The sequence below is a fragment of the Dama dama genome, chromosome 18 (assembly GCF_033118175.1).
Source record: "Dama dama isolate Ldn47 chromosome 18, ASM3311817v1, whole genome shotgun sequence".
Classification (NCBI taxonomy): domain Eukaryota; kingdom Metazoa; phylum Chordata; class Mammalia; order Artiodactyla; family Cervidae; genus Dama; species Dama dama.
The window spans coordinates 46,190,730-46,208,089 of NC_083698.1; the positions used below are offsets into that span (position 1 = coordinate 46,190,730).

Here is a 17,360-nt window from a genome sequence, read left to right on the forward strand (position 1 = left end):
CCCTATGATTCAAGGAGAAAACAGTTCTGGGAATATGAATTTTAGTTCCTTTATTACCATTAATTTTACTTCATAACTTAAAGCAAGTTTTAATAAGTCTCTCTTAAGTTTCCATTTCCCATTCAGTTGAATTACTGTTAAGACTTTATGTGTGTGTGTTTTTCTTTAAATGATGTTTATGTAAGAAGCAGATAAAAATAGTTGCTACAGATTGAAGACTGCATATAATATTTTCAGTCTCTAATTTGGATTATGTTGGTAATAATTCATTGAGAACCCTATGCTATCTTTCCCCTGCTACTCAGGGAGAGTGAAAATCAGGTACTGATGTTTTCCATGTTAAGTAAAAAGAACAAATGAGAAAATGGAAGATACAAAATTACTTCGGGTATTTTTTTTCTTAACTTTAAAATTTAGGAGTCAGATCTCATAGCTTGAGTGCTTTCAGCTCATGTTAAGCCCTGTAACCTATAAGCAGAACCTATTTCTGCTTCTTAGAAAAAAGTCAAAAGAACCATTCAGAAGTGAAACATTTTCTTAAATAATTCCTAACATAATGCAATAAGATTATTTCCCTATTACAGATTAATGAAGTGCAATCAATTATAAATTACATCAAATTATATTTATGTAAGGGCTCCCCTGATATAGCTCAGTTGGTAAAGAATCCTCCAATGCAGGAGACCCCAGTTCAATTCCTGGTCAGGAAGATCTGCTGGAGAAGGGATAGGCTACCCACTCCAGTTTTCTTGGGCTTCCCTTGTGGCTCAGCTAGTAAAGAATCCACCTGCAATTCGGGAGACCTGTGTTTGATCCCTGGATTGGGAAGATTGCCTGGAGAAGGGAAAGGCTACCCACTCCAGTATTCTGGCCTGGAGAATTCCATGGACTGCATAATCCATGGGGTCGCAAAGAGCTGGACTCAATTGAGTGACTTTCACTTTCACTTTTCATATTTATGTAAAAAGTAAGTCTAACAGTAGAGAATTACCCAAATCCTAAAGCCTAGCCTCTTACAGAAAGGACTGTAAGCATCACCTTTTATTAATTCTAAAAGAGTTACCTATTAACTAGAACAATATAAAGCTCTCTAAAACTATTGTTGTTGTTCATTTGCTAAGTCGTGTCTGATTGTTCACCACCCCATGGACTGCAGCACACCAGGCTTCCTTGTCCTTCACTATCTCTGGAGTTTGCTCAAACTCGTGTCCATGGAGTTGGTGATGCTATCCAACCAACTTGTCCTCTGTCATCCCCTTCTCCTCCTGCCTTCAGTGTTTCTCAGCATCAGGTTTTTTCCCAATGAGTTGACTCTTCGCATCATGTGGCCAAAGTATTAGAGCATCAGCTTCAGCATCAGTCCTTCCAATGAATATTCAGGGTTGATTTCCTTTATGATTGACAAGGTTTATCTCCTTGCTGTCTAAAGGACTCTCAAGAGTCTTCTCCACCACCTATTAAATAAGGGAAATGCAATAAGGGATTGCAAAAAAATATGTTTGATGCTACAATATCATGGTCACCTGTTCAAAAATGCATGTTTTATTTATGATGTCTGCCTTATTTCCACTACACAAATAGGATTCAGAAGTGTTTCTTTGGGTAGATTTTAACAGCATCTTTTAAGGAAACATTTAAAGAATAAGCACTGGTTTGTATTTTTACTTTGTTTTGTTTTGTTTTGAAAAAAGCTTTGGTCCGTAGACGTCATGTAACTTTCCGTTGGTCATCACGCTGTGTCAGTGTTTCTGTGTTCAGAAGCAAACAGTATGTCACCAGTGTTTCAGCAACACAGTCAGACTTATTTTGTATGTTAATATTATTTGCTTCATTTTCTGTCCTTTGATCTCATTTTATAATGGTGAAAACATCTCTTCATTCTCTATAAGAGACACATTATCTAATGGAAAGTGTTTTATCCTAAAGTTTAAGAGATTTGGGTGCCACTCCCAAATCTACCAGTAATTAATTAGCATTGTGATCTGGCAAGTCACCATATTTGTTCTGGGTCTCAAGTTTATAAATAATAGCTAACATTTTCACATGCTTCACAGTAAGGTATTAACTCTTTGAATTGTTGCAACCACCCTAGGAGGTTGGTGCTGTTAGTATTTGCATTTTATAGATGAATAAATGGAGGTGCAGAAAGGTTAAGTGTCTTGTATAAAATCATTCCATTAATAAGAGACAGAACTAAGGTTTGAATCTAGGCAGGCAGCCTGCCTCTAGAATCCACACTCTTAACCACATTGTTTTGTTCCCTTTGATCATATGCTAGCCCATGAAATGAATTGCAGATGATGCATGGGACCCCATTCTGCTATGATATTCAGTTAATGAAATAATTATGAAAGACCAATTAACTTATATATGACTACTTTAAAATAACAACAATGATGGAGCTTTACTTCTTAGTTGTTTTTTCCCAACCACTTACCCAGGTGGGGTAAAGTGGGCAGGACAGTTTACATGTGCATTACTGTAGCTGGTAGCTATAAAATTTCAGATTCCAGGGGTCTTGGTCTTTCTCCAGCATCAAGTTACACATAATAATAATTCAATAATAAAGTTGAACAGGTTTATAGGTGCATTAGTGAAAGCTTATTTACAAGACCAACACCAAATTCAGCTTTTCCAAGTCAGTGGCATATTAATTCAGGCAGTCAGTGTAAGCATTCCTGTAACTCATTGGTTCTCTTCCAATTTGGATAATCACTGAAGACTGTGTGAAATGAATTCAAGTGAAGTAATAGCAAGAATTGTGTTAAGTGGTCAACAGACCTGTAGAATTCAGAGGGATTTTTTTTCCCTAGTCTCTGCTCTAAAAAAAAGAAAAAAAATTTTTTTATGTTAAAGATGTGAGACTTCTTCGATTTTAGTAGGTACTTTAGTTCTTTATCTCCTAAAAAAATATTCTTGGAATTATATATTCATTCAAGTTTTAATTCCTCCTTTGGATCTGCCTGATCTCTGTTGTAACACAGCAGTATTGTATTTGATCTTGTGCTACAGTAATTATGCTCATCTCATCGTTTCCACTAGCCTGAGTTTACCTGAGAGCAAAAGATTGTATTTCTGTTATATTTTTACTTCTTATACTACATAGTATTGTAGAATATTTGCATGTAGTAGTAGCAGTGCTGAGTGTAATTTTGTTTTGTTTTATATATCAGTGTTTTGTTTTTTGTTTAATATATCAGTGTTTTAATATGTCAGTTTACATCAGGAAAGGAATCACCCTGCAGTAGAAATTCTTTTCTATGTCAGTCTATTTTAAATTGTCCTGAGTTAATTTTTTTTTCCTGACTGTTGAAGTTTTCTGTATCAAATTGCTGCTTTTTTACTTAGTCAAATAACCTATGTCAATATGTACATGTTCTGTTTTTCAAACATTAATTTAACATCTTTAACTAAACATCTTAAAATGTCTTTTTGATGTCAGCTACTTACTTCTATTAACACTGATGATTTCCATCCAGGCTATGAAATTTTTACCCTATGATGTTTTTATTTTAGTCAAATATTTTACTATTCAGATCTTAATTTTTCTTGCCTAGAAAAGATAAGCTATAAACATAAAACAAACACTTTAAAAGCCAGAATAGATTTGAAAATACAAAGAATATTATGAAAGATTAACTGGATAAAAGTAATTTGGAGACCATTCAATGTAAATTAGGTAGAATTGTCCAAGCAGAAAGGTGGCCCTGTCATACTCCACTTACCTATTTCTATCCTGAAAACATGTTCTTTTACAAATCATCAATATAAAACTAGTCTGAGTAGACAGCTCTGCAGTTGGGACATAGAGGCTTTCCAAGTAATATTATCCTCAGAACTATTTTTTTCCTTAGATTAACATCACATATTAAGGAAAAGATATGTTTTATCTGAATACTTTTGAAAATATAATTTTAATTGTAGCCCAGCCAGAAACTCTTGTTATTTTCATGTCAGAGGTCTCAGTCATAGAAGAAATTGTGTGTGTTTGTGTTTGCCAAATACCAAGTTTCTGTTAACAGAAGTTTACATTATAAAAAAGTATAAAGCACTGAAAAGGACAAAGAATAAAGGCCAATAATTTAAAATACGTTATTTAGCTCTTTTCCTAAAAAAATGCCTGGCTATTACAATCTAAGATTACTTCTTTCTATAACTCTCTTTTCTGATAGCTCTTGAAAAACTATGGCAAGGAAGAAGAACACGTTTTGGAAGCAGAAAATAAAAAACTAGAAGAAGACAAAGAAAAACTGAAAATTGAATTAAAGAAGGCTTCAGATGGTAACGTTGTATGCCTGCACAAAAGTAGAAGTATCATATTTTATGCTGTTAAACTTCACTGCTTTTGCTAAAAGAAAACCAGTGGCTACATGTTCTTCTGGCTAAAATACCAAGGGTGACCTATTTACAAATTCCTGCTCAGATATGAAGATAAAACATTGTTTCAGCCAAGAGAAACATGCTCTGTTTTACAGACAAACATGTAGGTGTTTCAGATCTGTGTTGTAAATACAAATGTTCCTGCCTTAGCAAAAGACCTGTGTTCCTGGAAAGTTGCTTGTAAACACATTTGGAAAATTATCACAGTTTTTCATCATAGTACATTGCTGCTGAAAGAAGCAATGACAGGAGGAAAGTTTTGGTTATAAGATAAGGTTATAATATTAGGGCTTGAGATAAGCCCTAATATTTTCTACTTGCCAGATATAAGGAAAACGTTCCTTGAAAGAAATGATATGGACAGAGTAAACCACAGGCTGGGATGTCAGTAGAGAGTTCAGGGTCTCATTCCAAAATACACTGCAATAAGGACTTGGGGTAGGGCGTCCCAACTCCCATTTCCCTGAAGGCAACTATTTCTTCTGCATTTTTTGGTTTTTTGAAAAACAGTTCTTTTAGTATCTTCTTATTCTTAGACAAGGAACAAATTATTATTGCATGCATCTGCATAGCACTGAAAAGTTCTAAATCTGATGTCATCCAGGAAACTGCCGCAAAGTTGATGGCTTGACCCCTGAGCAACATTCCAGCTTATGACAGATAGTCCTTGATGTTGTCCAGATACTGGGAACCTCTCAGGCAGAGTCAAGATAGTGATCAATGCATAGGCCTCTCCAATTTCAGATCTCTTCCACTACTTTGTGTTGGAAATAAATTGGAGAACGTTCAGTGATTGAATAAAAAATACTTTATGCCGTTTGTAAGTTTAGATTTTTTTTAAAAAATAAGGCCTCAGTATAAGTTTCTGTAATACATCTTGCCATTGTTGATTATGTATACTGTTTGGACAGAGTTGAGTTCATCAAGATGTATTTGCATTTGAAATGGAAAGCCTGAAGATAAAAGCTAATTGCTTAAAAAAATCAGTAGGATATTTCATCTGATATAAAATATATAGTCACTTTCCTGCTTCTTATTTAAAGTAAAAAAAAAAAATCATTTAGAAGAAGTAAGTTAAAAAATAATTTACTCTTCCAGACAAAGTGGTAGATGGTGTGTTTGGTATAATATAGCTCAAAATGCTAAATCTCATAGTTGTACTTTTGGCTCTTCTGCAGTTCCAAACAATTTGGAACATGAGAACGAAGTTTTAATATTTGTATGAAAATAAATTTAGTAATCAGACATTTCAAAAGAGAAATAGTGTTCTTTTTTTACCCAACACAAAATATTGCTGGTAATCCTTATGAAGAATGCAAGGGACTATTTCGAAAATACCTTTAATTAGTTTAAAAAATGATTTTAAATTCCTGCTTTTTTTTTTTTAATATCTGCCAAGGATCCTTTTGCTTAAGTTGTAAGCAGAGCAGGACAGAAATAAAAGGCAGACAAGAGGAGGCTGTGTGCCGCTGCCTCTTAACCCTGGCCAGCTTAGCTTTTTTCTCCCTCTGCTTTTTAAAAAATCCAACTCATGTATTTTGAGTTTTAACTTCACAAGTCTGATATATAACTCTAAACGCAGTGTTATTTTGAGTAATATAAAGAAGCGCAATATTTCTTTGACAATTCAGATGTTTGGAGAAAATGAACTCTTTTATAATACAGGCATTTTGTTTACGATCTGATAACAAGCGATTCCAAGTTTCCTATTTGAAGTGTAGGCTGCAGAATACTTTCAAAGTGAATCAAGGTTGAGGTAAAAGCAGATTTTACTTGTTTGAGTATGTTCTGTTTGGTTTCCGCAAGGAGTGTAGTATTTTATGAACATGTTTTATTTTAGATAACATTGTTACTGGCCTTGAGAAGATTCAAATTCCATTTCTAATGGAGATGTAACCCTGGCTGTGTTCTCTTGACCTATACTAGTCTTAATTCATTAAGACAAGAACTAAGAAATACATTAGTAGTTCAAGGTATGGATGAGTTCAGCAGCACAATGCTTTGTATATAGTACCATTCAAATAATATTCATAGATTTCTAAAAATTTAGAGTATTAAGACTGATGGTGCTTAAGAAATGTTTCAGGAAGTTCTCTTATATTTCAAAATTGAATAGAAAGGCAGTGTGGTGTATTTTTTAAAAGAGGTAAATAGAATATTGTCCTTATGCATGGTCTTACCCTTAGTGTTTCTTTATAATCTTAGTGAAACATTTTCTCCAAATATATTAGTGGAAGTGAAGCACAGATACAAATATCTGTTTAAACTGATTCAATCCAAATTGGGAAGGTATTATTCTGAAAGCAGATATTAAGAGCACTCTATCAGCAGTGCCAAAATCTCCATCAGTTTTTAACCACCAGCTCAGATTTTTTACCAGTTAGTAAAAATTACCTGTACTCCAGTGCAGTCATATGACCCTAGTGAGCCAAAGGAGAGCGTGCATGTCCCCAAGCATCCAATTTACACTCAAGACTAACTTAGTCAGGTGTAAGGACCTGATCTGTCATTTTTAATGATCTGTTTAATGGTAACTCTGATGTCCCAGTGTGTGGAGTAATTGGGAAAGGGCACTGCCATGAAAAATGAGAACTTAAGCTCTGAAGAATTTACAAAGTTCACAAGCCCTCATAAGAAAAATACCTTGTATGTAGCAAAAAACTTTCTGATATCCAAGGAGATTGACTTCAAAAGATTCTTCCCAGGAGAGATTCCCAGGATTTATTCTTAATACCTTCTCAGTACTTATTCTTAAAACCAGAGGAAATACATATGATTCAGTCATTGCATGCATCCAGGCAATGATTTTAAGTGTGATTGAGTTGTATATGTCTCTTCCTCATTCCTTTAAGAGCAGAAGTATATCCATAGCATGCTACATTGAAAGTTCTCAGGACTGGCAGTCTAGTAGTAGAAGTTGAGTACTAGTGTATGTCTCCTACATAAAGGGAAAAGAAAAAGAAGAAAAGAAAAAAAAAGTGAAGCAAATTCGTTGACCCTGCCATTATTCTTTCTTCCTTTTCGTCCTTTCTTTTTCTTTCCATCAGCAATTTTGGAGGGAACTATTCAAACAACATTCATTGTAAGGTTGAATGTAAGAATCTGCCACATTGCAGATGAATTCTTTACTACCTGAGCCACCAGGGAAGTCCGAGAATGCTGGAGTGGGTAGCCTATCCCTTCTCCAGCAGATCTTCCCGACCCAGGAATAGAACCGGGGTCTTTTGCATTGCAGATGGATTCTTTACCAGCTGAGCTACCAGGGAAGCCCATTCAAATAACTTATTCATTGTAAGATCATTTAACATGGAGCATAACTATCCTTAAAAAGCAACCTATTGAGGATACAGCAAATTTTTATTTATTTTTCTTCTAGTTTTATTGAAATATAGTTGACAAATGGCACTGTATAAGTTTAAGGTGTGGAATTCCCAGGTGGAATTTTTTTCTTGTGTTGAGAACTCTTAGGATTTGCTCTCTTCAGTTCGGTCACTCAGTCGTGTCCGACTCTTTGTGACCCCATGAATCGCAGCACGCCAGGCCTCCCTGTCCATCACCAATTCCCAGAGTTTACCCAAACCCATGTCCATTGAGTCGGTTATGCCATCCAGTCGTCTCATCCTCTGTCATCCCCTTCTCCTCCTGCCCTTATCCCTCCCAGCATCAGGGTCTTTTCCAATGAGTCAACTCTTCGCATGAGGTGGCCAAAGGATTGAAGTTTCAGCTTCAGCATCAGTCGTTCCAATGAACACCCAGGACTGATCTCCTTTAGGATTGGCAGGTTGGATCTCCATGCATTCCAAGGCACTCTCAAGAGTCTTCTCCAACACCACAGTTCAAAAGCATCAATTCTTCAGCGCTCAGCTTTCTTCACAGTCCAACTATCACATTCATACATGACCACTGGAAAAACCATAGCCTTGTCTAGATGAACCTTTGTCGGCAAAGTAATGTCTCTGCTTTTCAACATGCTATCTAAGTTGTTCATAACTTTCCTTCCAAGGATTAAGCGTCTTTTAATTTCATGGCTGCAATCACCATCTGCAGTGATTTTGGAGCCCAAAAAATAAAGTCTGACACTGTTTCCACTATTTCCCCATCTATTTCCCATGAATTGATAGGACCGGATGCCATGATCTTAGTTTTCTGAATGTTGAGCTTTAAGCCAACTTTTTCACTCTCCTCTTTCACTTTCATCACGAGGCTTAATTCCTCTTCACTTTCTGCCATAAGGGTGGTGTCATCTGCATATCTGAGGTTATTGATAATTGCTCCCAGCAGTCTTGATTCCGGCTTGTGCTTCTTCCAGCCCAGCATTTCTCATGATGTACTCTGCATATAAGTTAAATAAGCAGGGTGACAATATACAGCCTTGACGTACTCCTTTTCCTATTTGGAAGCAGTCTGTTGTTCCATGTCCAGTTCTAACTGTTGCTTCCTGACCTGCATATAGGTTTCTCAAGAGGCAGGTCAGGTGGTCTGGTATTCCCATCTCTTTAAGAATTTTCCACAGTTTATTGTGATTTGCTCTCTTAACAACTTTCAAAACTAACATACACCGGTGTTAATTGTATTAATCATCTTGTACATTACATCCCTAGAACTTACTTATCTTATAACTGAAAGTTGGTACATTTTGACTGCCTTCTCTAATTCCCCCTCGCCCCATATTGCTGTCTTTTTCTATGAGTGTGTTTTTGAAGTGTAATTGACTTATAGCACTATACTAGTTCCTTTTACACATCATAGTGATGTGATGTTTTAAACATTTCAAACTGATGACCACAGTAAGTCTTATTACCATGTCACCGTACAAAGATAACACATAATTAATGACTGTAGATTTGCAACTGAAAATTTGTACTTCCTTTTTTTTTTAAGTTTCTTCTCTTCTCATTATTATTATTACTGTTATAATGCAGGATGCAGGATCTTAGTTCCCCAACCAGGGATCTGACCTATGCCCCTTGCAGTGGAAGGGCTGAGTCTTAACCACTAGACCACTTGGGAAGTCTGGAAATTTGTACTTCTTAATCTCCTCACCTGTTTCTTTCTTCTCCTTAACTTCTCCCTCCCCCACCCCCACCCCTGGCAAACATTGTTTATTCTCTCTATATATAACTTTGTATCTTGTTATACAAGATACAAAGTTTTATCTTGTTACATTTGTTCATTTGTTTGGTTTTTTTTTATTGCACATAAAAATGAAATAATACAGTATTGGTCTTTCTCTGTGTGACTTATCTGACTTAGCCTACCTTCTAGGTCCAACCATGTTGTAACAAATGGCAAGATCTCATTCTTTTTTATTTTTTATTTATTTTTTTTAAATTTAATTTTATTTTTTTTTCTCATTCTTTTTTATAGCTGAGTAATAATAATATTCTTGCCTGGGAAATCCCATGAACAGAGGAACCTGGCAGACTACAGTTCATGGTATCGCAAAGAGTCAGACACAACTTAGCAACTAAACAATAACAACAAATATTCCATTGTGTGTGTGTTTGGGTGTGTGTGTCACATTTTTTTTACCCATTTATCTATTGATGGGTAATTAGGTTGTTTCCATATCTTGACTGTTGTAACTAATGCTGCAGTGAAGTACATATATCTTATGTTCTCTAATTGGTGTTTTAGTTTTCTTCAGAGGAGTGCTATTGCTGGAGATAAAGCAAATTTTAAACATTATTTAAAGTCTATACAAATAGAACAGAAACTGAGTGTAAAGGCCCATTCCGTGTACCAAGTATTGGCAGCATATAACGGGGACCTTAGATTTGAATCAGGAAACAGAATGTTCTAATCCTATTTAAACTTCAAGTTTATTAACTAGTTATTTTATTCAACTCTCAACTAGTTTACTCAACTCTGTTCCTGGATAAATGCTTCCATTTCACCATAGCTTTCCTTGAAAAGAAATAACATTCTAGCATTTCCTTTTACAGACTAATTTCTCTACCCTTAGGCTGTTTGAGTTTTTAAAAAAAAAAAAAAAAATCATCCTCTAAAGCCAGTGATACACAAATCATAACTAACATGGGGACCAGAGAGTAAAAATAGTTGAAGTGCTTTACAAGAGAAATTGAAGATCAAGATAAGAGAAAATTACAGAAAAATTACTATTCTTTATATCAGTAACCCTGTGTTTCTGCCTCTTGAGTCTTAAACAAGAATAAGACAGATTTAAAACTGTGGGGTTTCTAGTTTCTTGCAAAGGAACTATTTGAGCCATCTATCTATCTAAAAATAAATTCTCGAAGTCCAAACTAAGCATATCTTACAGTTGAAAATTTTTGTGGGTGTAAACTCAACTATCTTTAACTTGCACTTATATCAAAGCCACCATCTTATTTTTAATTTTGCAATGCTTTTTTAAAAATTGGTAGGTTTAGTCTTGTTATGTTTTTTGCTTTATGACCTTTTAACAAATGTTTTTTTGCTTTGAATGAGAAAACACATGTGTTTTCTCCTCTGTTTACTTATCTGGAAATTTCTGCTTCTTTAATATCACCTTCTTTTCCTTTGAAGCAAAGTCCATATTTTAAAAAAATAACAGATTATTTGATAGATATGGCAATAGACTATATGTTAATAACAGTACATCAGTTATTTAAATCAAATAGAATATATGACCCATCCCTTTAGTCAGATTTTAACTCTTAGGTTGTTTTTTTAATGTTTAAATAAAGGGTGTATTGCCATTTATTAGTGTATATTATCTCTACATGCAGTTAGTATTATCAAATCAGAAGAAGGAGACTTTCTTGTTGTGGACTGTTTCCTGTAACAAATATGTCATAGTGATATGTCCTCCTGCTTGGTTCCTGTCACATTCCCGTTTAGTTGTAATGTTTTCCAGTTTTTGAGATTCTTATCTGCTTCCAGGTCCTTTTTGTGTAAAATAAACTGTGTAATTGTTATACAGTGACCGAGAGGAATAGCTCCAGGGAAAGTAGTAACTGAAGACGGAAGCTCCAGGGTGACGTCATGGCTCTGACAGTGTGTGTGTGCTCAGTCGTGTCTGGCTCCTTGTGACCCCGTGGACCGTGGCCACCAGGCTCCTCTGTCCGTGGGATTCTCCAGTCAAGAATACTGGAGTGGGGCCCTCCTCCAGGGGATTTTCCCAATCCAGGGATCAAACCCAGGTCTCTCACAATGCAGGCAGATTCTTTTCCATCTGAGCCACCAGAGAAGCCCCAAAATACTGGGGTGAGTAGCCTATCCCTTCTCCAGGGGGAACTTCCTGACCCAGGAATCAAACTGGGGTCTCCTGCATTGCAGGTGGATTCTTTACCAGCTTAACTACCTGGGAAGCCAGCAACCATAAGTGATGCAACCTGAAGAAAATCTTTCGTTAGCTCTACAAAGGGGCATTAAAGAAGAGAAAATATTCTTTTCCCTGGAGAGCTTATATCCTTGATGAATGGATCCAACATATATACATGAAATGACTACAATTTATTCCTTCCTCTGTGTGACATATGAGTTAGTTTACTTAAAAAAAAAAAAAAAAAAAAAACAACCTGGAGTAGAGAGTGCTAAATGCATACCAAATAATGGAATGTTCAGATGATTAAAATGTGAAAGTGAAGTCGCTCAGTCATGTCCTACTCTTTGTGACCCCATGGACTGTATCCTACCAGACTTCTCCATCCATGGGATTTTCCAGGCAAGATACTGGAGTGGGTTGCCATTTCCTTCTCCAGGAGATCTTCCCGCCCCAGGGGTTGAACCCGGGTCTCCCGCACTGTAGGTAGATGCTTTACCGTCTGAGCCACCAGGAAAGTCTGATTAAAATGTAATCAAACATAATTCTCTGAATATGTTGATAGGCATATTGATTGAATCAGTTTGTTTCAGGTTTATGTGTAATTGCCGAGTGCAGTAGAGAAATTAAATTGGACAACTCTACTCTAAACACACCTTTGAAATGGATAGAAAGCATTCAACTATGAAAATGAGCTGAAAAAGGAAGAAAACCTTTCCTTCCTAAAGCGAAATCTCATTGCAGCATCCTATATCTATATAGTATTTGTCCTTTCTATAAGCAAAATAGATAAATGGGGAACTTCTTAGGCAGTTTCTTAAAATTTCAAGTGTAATTTGAGTCCTCTCCTCTCATGTTCTGATACTTTATTTTATAGTTCTTTTGAATAAATTGATAATCTAAGAGAATCTGATAAGACTTACAAGTGTGTTTTAGGATAGGGATCAGCAAACTGTGGCCCATGGGTCGACTCCAGCTTGTTGCCTTGATTTTAGAAATTAAATTTTATTGGAACAAAGCCCTGCTCATTCATTTACATGTCTTCTGGGCTGTGGAGTTAAGCAAACTGGGCAGACTCTACATGGCATAGAAAGCTAAAAATGTTTGCAATCTGGCCCTTTATGACTCCTGTTAAGGGTCTTTAAATAAAGAATACCTTTTTCAGTATAAATGAGATGATATTGAAGAGATTGATTTCTGCTTTAATATTATTAGAAAATTTGCTGTACACCTAAGTACTCATTGAATGAATGTTGATCAGATAATTTAAGGAATTATATATGCTTATATATAGTAAAACTGGTTCTTTTTTTATAGTCAGAGTCAATTGATTCCTTCAGTTCTGCATACATGATGATTTGTAAATTAGAGATTTCACGTGTTGCTTCTGCTTTCACATGAAATTGCTTTATAAAACATAAAACTCTTTGAAGCAGTATATATAAGCTATACCTACACAGTGCTTTGCCTAAAACATACACCCTGATTTTCAAGTGCAAAACTAGCATATTTATATAATTTGTAATTATTCTTTGCTAAGCAACAGAGCCAAAATTTTCTTACATACATATTAGCAACCTAACTTAAGATTCATGAAAGAAGTCTTTATGCATTTATTGTTGCTTTTGCCAACAGCATAACATAGGCCTGGGTTTATTTGTTAAATTATAAAGCCTGCTCATTGGTTCCTTGGTCCAGAGTCCCAGTAATCTTTATAAGTATCATCATGCCTTACATTCATGTCTTTTCTAAAACCCAGAAGCACTTCACCCACAAACCTCATTCATGTTCATAGTCCCCCAGAGGATGGGGCAGGCACTGTATACCTAATGATAGGTAGAAAAATACCTAACGATACCTAACACACACAAAGTCATTCATTTCCCCTTTCTCTCCGCATATGAAAAACAGAGCTATTTTTTGTTTTATTCATTAATGTTTACTCTTTAGTATAATTATTTTTGCCCCTTTGTTTCCATTCCAAAAAATATCTTGCTCCTTCTCGTGGGAAGCAAGCAGTCTTCTAAAGCATGTCACTCCTGTTAGTTTGGCATCTTTACTTTGCCACTAGAGTGGCAAACCATCTGGGCTATGGATGGTCACCGTCAACACCATCAATTTGATTTGGCTTCTTCAGTGTTTAAAACTCTGTATTAGTTCCTGTTGCCTTTATAATAGCGCTTCAGGAAGGCACACATGGTCTTCTGTGATCTGCCCCCAGTTCATCTCCAGTTTTGCCAGCCCCATCCTTGTCCAGTCTTAATTTTAGGATGGCCTGGTGTGCTGCGATTCATGGGGTCGCAAAGAGTCGGACCCGACTGAGCGACTGAACTGAACTGAACTGAATTCTATTAAATATGGGAGCGTGTAGTTGTCCAAACAGTGGTGTTTCATCATCTTTCTCCTTTGACCCTTTGGACTGCAGGTCTGTCTGCCTCTACTGCCCTCATCCTTCAGCTTCCCCATCACCACCTCTAAGAAGCCTCCCTGAAACTCCCTCCTTTCAAGCTGGGTTGAATGGCCTCCTTCTGGACCTCCATAGTTCTGTGTGGATATGTATTTAGTAGTGTACTCTGTAGAAATTATTTTTCATTTTTTATCTTTCTTACTAGATTGTAAGTGCTGGGAAGGCAGGGCCACATCTAAATCAACTCTTTGTCCCTAGCACACACACAGTATTCCAGGCCTGGTAGCTAAGATACTAATAAATCTCACCCCCAAATACTGATCCTCTCTCTTCCCTCCTTACCCAATTTAGATTTCAAGGTTCATCATAATTAGGTTCTTGCAAACTACTTACCCCCTTTTTCCTCCCATCTCCCCTCCCCCCCCACCCCACCCCCGTCATCTACTTCTCTTGTGTCTCTCAAGGTCTGAGCCTTGGTGAGTCTGCTTATCCATCTACTTTGTATCTGCACACAAGCATCTCAACATGGCTGAAAGAACTAACTTCTTGTTTTAAATGTACAGTCCGTGTATTCACATGGTCCCTAAACACGGTGACAGTCCTATTGCACGTCTCTAAATTCTCACTTTTTCACTCTCCAGAACTGTTTTAGATCTTTTTGTCTCACTTCTAAATTCTAAATCCATCATACTTCATTGAACTCAGAGGGTTAATTTAAAAAGTCATCTTCTTACCACCAAAACTACCGTCCTTCCCCAACTGGACTCAAACTCTGAATGTCATTGGGTTACAAGTTTTAGTTCCTCTTCTACTGCTGTGACTCTCAACCCCATTATCCTTCTCAAGGGCTCTTTTTTCTGCAATTACTTCCTCACTTCCTATCACCCTACCAGCATCCTCTGACACCTCCTATCCCAAAAAATAAAAGTAAAATCCTCCTTTTGTCTCATATTCCTTCACTTACTGCCCCATTTCTCTGTTCTGCTTCACAGCAAACTTTTTTTTCCTTTTAACTTTTTAATCAGACATGATAAATTCAAATCACAGAAGAGATGCAGAAATACTACCAAGAAGAGCCCTGTAGCCCTCACTCAGTTACCCAAATGATAATATCTTATATTTGCCCTATCCTTTTCTCTCTCTCCATATTTTCCTTGCTATTATTTTTACAGTTTCTAAATGGTGATTTTCTAATTTCCTTATTCCTTCTCCATTTTTTAAATGCCATTCTATTGTTAAAGGAGGAGCTTTTTCATTTTTCCCACAGTTATTTATTGATTTGCCTATTTAATATATTCAGTAAATTTTATTTTATTGTTCAGGTTGTCTCAGATTTGGCCAATGGGAATCTTTTCAAGCTGGGTCCCCTATCATTTTGTCATGCCCCCATTCTGTAAGCATTTCCATTCTGGTATAACATTAGATATTCCAAGCTTATCTTGTTCCTTTCCTCCTCCATCCTTTGAATCAACCATTTCTCTAGTGAGCCTTAAAGTGAAGAATGGTAGATAGAAAGTAAGATCTGGACCCTCATTGTGCTACTGGGGTGTCATTGCTTCTAGGTGCCCTTAGCAGACAGAACTGATAGTAGCTTAAATTTCACCACTTCAGAGAAGCTTTTCCTGAGTACTCCATCTCTGTGTGGCTGTACGTGCTCCATCCTGGCATTCTGTTTGAACTTCCTGCATGACACTTAGCACTCACTGTTGGGTGGGTGGTTGGCTTCTTTATTGTCTTCCTCCCTGACTAGAAGATGCGTATTGTGAGAACAAGGACCTTAGCTATCTTTCCATCCTCAGCGCTTAGCAGAAAGTCTGATGCCCAGTAGGCGTTCCATGTGTTGACGCATGGATAGATGAATGGATGACTCCCTTGTCTTACGGCAGTTTCACCTGTGTAAAAGCTTCATCTTCTCTAGTCGTGAAGACTAGGAATCTTTGGAGGGGCTCTTAGGTTTCATGAACTCTCAGAAATTAGAGACTGGAAGAAACTTTCCTTCTTCATATTCTTGATGTAAATAGTAAAGATTTATCATCATTGTTAAGGAGCTTAATTCTCACCACCCTTGTATATTTGTTGTACATACTGGCTCTAATGTAGATTTCATAAAAACTATTTTTATAAGCCCTAACTTTAAGTATCTTTAAGATGTTTATAATCATACTGTCCCTCAACCCTCCTCTTTTTTTTTTAACCCTCCTCTTAAGTAACTTAAGCCTTTTCTATGTAAGACTTACTCATGAAGATGAAGAAACCTATACTTTGTTATTCTTGAAATGTATTAAGTCCATGCTTTACTAGAATTTTTGCTCTTCTCTACTTCCTCACTCCCCACTCAGTGACTTTTTTAATATTACCACTTTGGTGGGGTTTTTAAATGTATAATATAATAATTTTGAAACATCAGAAGATTTTACACTAAAGAAAAGTTTAAGTTTTTCTTTCTTTAAGCAAGGGAATTTAAAAAATCATATCAGATAGGTTCTTACTAAGATATTACTTATATCCTAATGAATTTTATTATAGCATGTCCCATATATATATTTTTTGTGTGGGCTTTTTTCCCACTGTAATTTTTTAAAACTAAACTTTATGTTAGGATGTGTGCTGTGTGCTAAGTCACTACAGTCATGTCCGACTCTTTGTGTCCACCAGGCTCCTCTGTCCATGGGATTCTCCAGGCAAGAATACTGGAGTGGCTTGCCATGCCCTTCTCCAGGGGATCTTCCCCATCCAGAGATTGAACCTGGGTCTACTGCATTGCAGGCAGATTCTTTACCATCTGGTAAACCAGGATAGTTTAGATTTATACAAAAGTAGGCAGTATAGCACAGAGAATTATCATATTCCCCATACTCAGTGTCTCCTAATATTCATGTCTTACATTAATATGTTATATTTATATAATTAATGAATCAATATGGATATATTATTATTGAAAAAATCCATAGTTTATGCAGATTTCCTTAGTTTTCACCTGAGATCTTTTTTGTATTCTACGATCTCACTCAGGATACCACGTTACATTTAGTTTCATATCTCCTTAGGTTTCTCTTGGCTACAGTAGTTTTTCAGACTTATTTTTGAAGACCTTGACAGTTTTGAGAAGTACTGGCTTTTTGCAGAAAGTTTCTCATTTGGAATCTGCTATTTTTCATGATTAGACTGAGGTATGGGACTTGAGAGGAAAGTCACAGAGGTAAAATGTCATTTTTACTACATGATTTCAAGAATATATTATCAACATGATTTACACTGTTGATGTTGACCTTGATTTTTTGGTTAAAGTAGTGTTTGACACTACCT

General features: G+C 36.3%; 1 protein-coding gene and 1 non-coding gene across 3 annotated transcripts in view; both read left to right on the forward strand.

Annotated features, from left to right (window-relative positions):
* Positions 1 to 17,360, forward strand: part of BCAP29 (B cell receptor associated protein 29) — a 49,244-nt gene that overhangs the window by 16,965 nt on the left and 14,919 nt on the right. For both annotated transcript variants that reach the window (XM_061165249.1, XM_061165248.1), the window contains exon 6: positions 4,173 to 4,281. In XM_061165249.1, coding sequence (XP_061021232.1) covers positions 4,173 to 4,281 — 109 coding nt within the window. The remainder of the gene's footprint in view (positions 1 to 4,172; positions 4,282 to 17,360) is intronic.
* Positions 7,203 to 7,326, forward strand: LOC133073207 (small nucleolar RNA U109). The gene has a single exon (XR_009696912.1). It is a non-coding gene; the product is annotated as a small nucleolar RNA U109 (small nucleolar RNA).